We start from the raw sequence: 4,387 nt of genomic DNA on the forward strand, positions 1-4,387 counted from the left end.
CCGCGCGCTCGGGCCGGCGGGCGCGCGCCTGCACGAGGGTGGCGGAGGGGCAAGGGGCGAGGGCACTGTTCCCGAGACCCCGGTTCTAGTCCAGGCCTTTCCACCGGAGTAAATCATGTGATCGTGGAAAAGTGGTGGCACCTCTATGGCCTTCAGTCTACGTGCCTGTTCCAAGGGCACCTGCAGCCCCAGCTGTTAACTGCACCTCTTCCTTCCTCACCCTCTCGTTTATTACACCCTTGTCTCGTGGTCCAGGCTCTGTCGATGGAAGTCATGGTGGCGATGCTAGTTTACTGAGTGCTTACTGTTACCCACCGACAACCTGCCATAGCCATTTTACAGAGGTGGAAACTCGGCCAGAGAAGCAAAGTCACTTGTTAATTAGTGGCAGAGCTGGAGTCCAACCTCGGTATTAGGGGCTCTATGGTGTCCTTTTGTCTCCTTGGGTCCATTTCTTCTCACTGCGTGTGCCTTTGGGGTCCTGGAGACCTAGTTCGAGTCCTGATCCTGCTACTTGCTGACAGAGAGGGCGTGGACAAGTGACTTGGCTTTCCTGTGCCTCCGTTTCCCCAGCTGCAAAATGAGGGTGATGTACCATTGTTCAGAAGGTTGCTGTGAGGCTTAGCCAACACCATGGGCTGATATCTCCCAGGCACTTCTGTACACTGAGCACTTCATGTATATTATCTTCATGCCATGTCTGGAGGAACTGTTCGACCTATTTTGCAAAAGGCTTAACAGAGGTTCAGAGAAATGATTGCCCCAGACCCCACAGGGAGTGAATGACAGACTCAGTAGTTGAACCCAGACCCTCTGACTCGGGAGCCTTAACAGTTCCCATATATTTCTTTTCCCACGACTCGGGGCCAAACACCACCCGGGACCACCGGTCCCTGTCTTCTCCCAGTCCTGAACTCCCACACTCCTCCCACTTTGCCAAACAGAAGCAGGACAAAACATTTCTGGGCCTTCCTGGCTCGGGTTTGATGGGCTCTCTGTTTTGAGCATTGAAATACTGGCTCGTACCCTTAGTTGGACTCTATCCTATCCTCCCATGAGGATTTTGCTTTATTTTGGTTCAAGTTGACTCTGAACTTCTAGGAAGAGGGGTGAGGGAGGCTTAGGAGACACCTGTGTGGCTCAAGGTAGTGTCTGTTTACCAAACGGGTACAGAGTTATCTTGCTATTTTACCCACCAGTGTAGCTCTAACTGTTCAGGTGGATGTTGGCCATGCCCAGGTCAAGAGACTCAGACAAGGGATGGGCGAGGTGTTGGGGGACAGGGGATACTCCAGACCCTCCCTGCACTGACGGCTGCCCCCTCTCTCCTCTTAGCCCGGCTCCAGTGCCCAGACCCAAGCCCCCCACTGCTCAATGGACACCCCCAGCCCAGACCCGTTGCCTTCGCCTTTGCCCGGGGAGGAAGAGAAGCCTTTGGCCTTATCTCCTCCTGTTCCCCGGGGCCGCCGAGGCCGGCGCCCTGGGGGGGCCACCTCCTCGAATCGGACGCTCAAGGCTGCCCTCCCTCGCAAGCGGGGCCGCCCCCCCAAGTCAGGGCAGGAGCCCCCGCTGGCACAGGGAGTGCCAGCCCCTGTGGGCAGCGGCGGTGGCAGCGACCTCCTGTTGATCGATGATCAGGGTGTGCCCTATACAGTCTCTGAGGGGTCAGCGGCTGGTTTGCCAGAGGGCTCCGGCCCCAAGAAGGCCCCGCACTTCTGCCCGGTGTGCCTGAGGGCCTTCCCCTACCTCTCCGACCTGGAACGTCACAGCATCTCGCACTCAGAGCTGAAGCCGCACGAGTGCAAGGATTGCGGCAAGACCTTCAAGCGGTCCAGCCACCTGCGGCGGCACTGCAACATCCATGCCGGCCTGCGGCCCTTCCGCTGCCCGCTCTGCCCTCGTCGCTTCCGAGAGGCGGGTGAGCTGGCCCATCACCACCGTGTCCACTCGGGGGAGCGCCCCTACCAGTGCCCTGTCTGCCGGCTGCGCTTCACGGAGGCCAACACGCTCCGGCGCCATGCCAAACGCAAGCACCCTGAGGCCATGGGGGCACCTCTGTGTTCCCCGGACCCAGGGCCCGAACCACCGTGGGACGACGAGGGCATTCCGGCTACGGCAGGGGCCGAGGAGGGAGTGGAGGAGCCGGAGGGCAAAGAGCTGGCTTGACCCACACCCTGGGCCACCTGTCCCCGGGTCAGGTTTAGAGCTGGGAGTTCAGCTGGTGCTGAGCCTGGGCAGGAAAGCTGGGACACCCTCATACCTGGTGGTCTTCCCGTTGTGGGAGGGGGTTCAGGGTGAGGACCTAAACTCCGGGGTCCTGCTGCCTTCCGCCACCCTCCCCCGGACTGACAGGACCCTGGAGGCAGGGGCCTTGGAAATAAATATCTGCCTACTGGCTTCCTGTGTGTATTCAGTGATGGTACCAGGCACTCCCTTCAAATGTACTCTTGTCGCTATGCCACCCTGATGGGAGTGCATCGAATTTGGGAGAACCCTATGTCATGTGCCTTGTTAGCTTGCCGCTAAGGGCTGGCTTGGAGGAAGCCTTTGCCCCCTCTCCCCGCTCCAGCAGACCCCAAAGTACTCCCTGTAAATATCCACTCTAAGTAAAACATTGAACCTCTGTGCAAACGTGGATCTAGGTCCCCAACCCCCATCCCATCTAGATTCCTGGAAATTCTGCCCCCACTACTTCGCCCCATCATTTTATCCTGACACTGTAAGGAAAAACTGACCTGAAGGTGGTGAGCAGAACTGACAACTTTGGTAAGGCTTAGGGAGATTAGAGGCGTGGTCAGGAGTGGGCGGGGCTAGGGAAACGGGGCGGGGTTGGGACAAGGGTGAGGCAGGTGAGCGTTGTGGGCGGGGCTTAGGGCAGGTGTTGAGAATGAGGGTGGGGTTTGACTTGGTTTGGGGGTTGGCAGGCCGAAGGTGGGAGTGATTTAGAGGCAATGAATAGGCTTTATCCGAGAGGAGAGGTTTCAAGGGGGAACTGCAGAAGAGCAAGGTGTTAGGACAGGCGGGGCGTAACTGTTAAGAGAAGGGGGCATGACTGTTATTCAGGCCCAGGGAAGAGAACGGGGTACCTAAGAAAGGAGTTGGGAAGGGGAGTCCCTGAGACGGAGGGCGCCTAGTTAGGCAGGGGCTAGGCTAACGCAGGGGGCTTGGTGCAGCCTAAGACCTCTGGGGGGCACTGCTTAGAAGAACGTCTTGGGGCCGTGGGAGGGGCTGAGGGGGGATAGGGGGAGTTCTTGGGGACTTGGATGTGGGGAAGAACTGGAGGAACATCGTGGGTGTCGGGGCGAGGAGGATGGAGTTTAAGGCAGTGGGCGGGGCTTAAATCGTCAAGTGGGCGTGGCTCGAATGGGCGGGGCCATGCGACAGATTTAAGCGAGGGGCGTGGCCTAACAGGTTGTCGGGCGTGTGGGCTGTGCCCTGGGGGGGCGGGGCCTCAGGGCGCAGGCGCACGTTGCTTCGCTCGGCTACCGGAAGCGGCCTTGGCTTTCCCCGTCCGCGTCCCCGAGCCACTGCGCAGGCGCACTTCCCCTTCCCGGTGGCCGCCGCCGCCTCCTCTTTCCGCTCCTCCACGCCGGCGCCTCGGAGACGGGCGCGACTTCCGCTTCCGGGCGGGCGGGCAGGCGGGCGGCGCGGGGCTGCCGGGGAGGGGGAGGGGGCGGCACTTCCGGTCGGGCCCTCGGGTCTCCCCGGAGCGGCGGCGCCTCCTCCGCCTCCTCGGCCTCCTCCCGGCGGAGACCCCTGCGCCGGTGAGTGACGGGCGCGTGGCCCGGGGGCCCAGGGTCAACGGGGGCGGGGGGTCCCGCCCTGGCCCGCTCTGGTCCCCAGAACGTTCCCGTCAGTGCCTCTCCCGCCGGGCCCTCGCCAGGGGTCTCCCCAGTCACTCCTCCCTCATAAGATCCCTCCGGACATCTGCCCCATTAACGCCCCCATGCAGAACGGCTGCCAAAGCGTCCTTATTTGTGGCGATCCCATAAACTGCTGCCAGAGCCCCCATGAATGGTTTCTCATAGGACCGCTTCTGCATAATCCCCGTCATCGCTTCCTCCCGGACAGCCCTCCCAAATGCCACCAGCACTGCCCTCCTTCATGGAGGGCAGCTGCCGGCGAACCCTCCATTAGTATTCTCTGTAGGCTGCCTTCAAAGAGTGTTGCCTTAGTGCTTCGCTGCAGAACTGCCCCTCTTATCTCTGTCCACACACAAGAGCCCCCAAATCTCCTGCATACTCCCCACCTCCTCCTGTGTAAAAATACTTCCCATTCTGGTTTGCAGCCGAGAATTCCTTTTATTTTCCTTTTGCCCCCCGCCTTCCCCACCGCACTGTAGTGAGACTACCCCTTTTAACCCTCACCCCTCACCGATCCGGCCCCC

At 60.4% G+C, this 4,387-nt stretch overlaps 3 protein-coding genes across 3 annotated transcripts in view; all 3 read left to right on the forward strand.

The window, feature by feature from the left end:
- The window catches only part of LOC115279901 (flt3-interacting zinc finger protein 1-like), a 2,772-nt gene extending 2,188 nt beyond the window's left edge, over nt 1-584 (forward strand). The window contains exon 5 of the mRNA XM_029924402.1: nt 574-584. Within this exon, the coding sequence (XP_029780262.1) occupies nt 574-584 (11 nt within the window). The remainder of the gene's footprint in view (nt 1-573) is intronic.
- A 694-nt stretch (nt 585-1,278) lies between these two features.
- Nucleotides 1,279-2,397, forward strand: LOC115280062 (zinc finger protein 524). The gene has a single exon (XM_029924725.1). It carries the CDS (start codon nt 1,375-1,377, stop codon nt 2,164-2,166), a length of 792 nt encoding a protein of 263 aa, XP_029780585.1. The 5' UTR covers nt 1,279-1,374; the 3' UTR covers nt 2,167-2,397.
- A 651-nt stretch (nt 2,398-3,048) lies between these two features.
- The window catches only part of LOC115279902 (zinc finger protein 865-like), a 7,558-nt gene continuing 6,219 nt past the window's right edge, over nt 3,049-4,387 (forward strand). The window contains exons 1-2 of the mRNA XM_029924403.1: nt 3,049-3,082; nt 3,493-3,764. Coding sequence (XP_029780263.1) covers nt 3,049-3,082; nt 3,493-3,764 — 306 coding nt within the window. The remainder of the gene's footprint in view (nt 3,083-3,492; nt 3,765-4,387) is intronic.

This window comes from Suricata suricatta, chromosome 16, assembly GCF_006229205.1.
Source record: "Suricata suricatta isolate VVHF042 chromosome 16, meerkat_22Aug2017_6uvM2_HiC, whole genome shotgun sequence".
Taxonomy (NCBI): Eukaryota; Metazoa; Chordata; class Mammalia; order Carnivora; family Herpestidae; genus Suricata; species Suricata suricatta.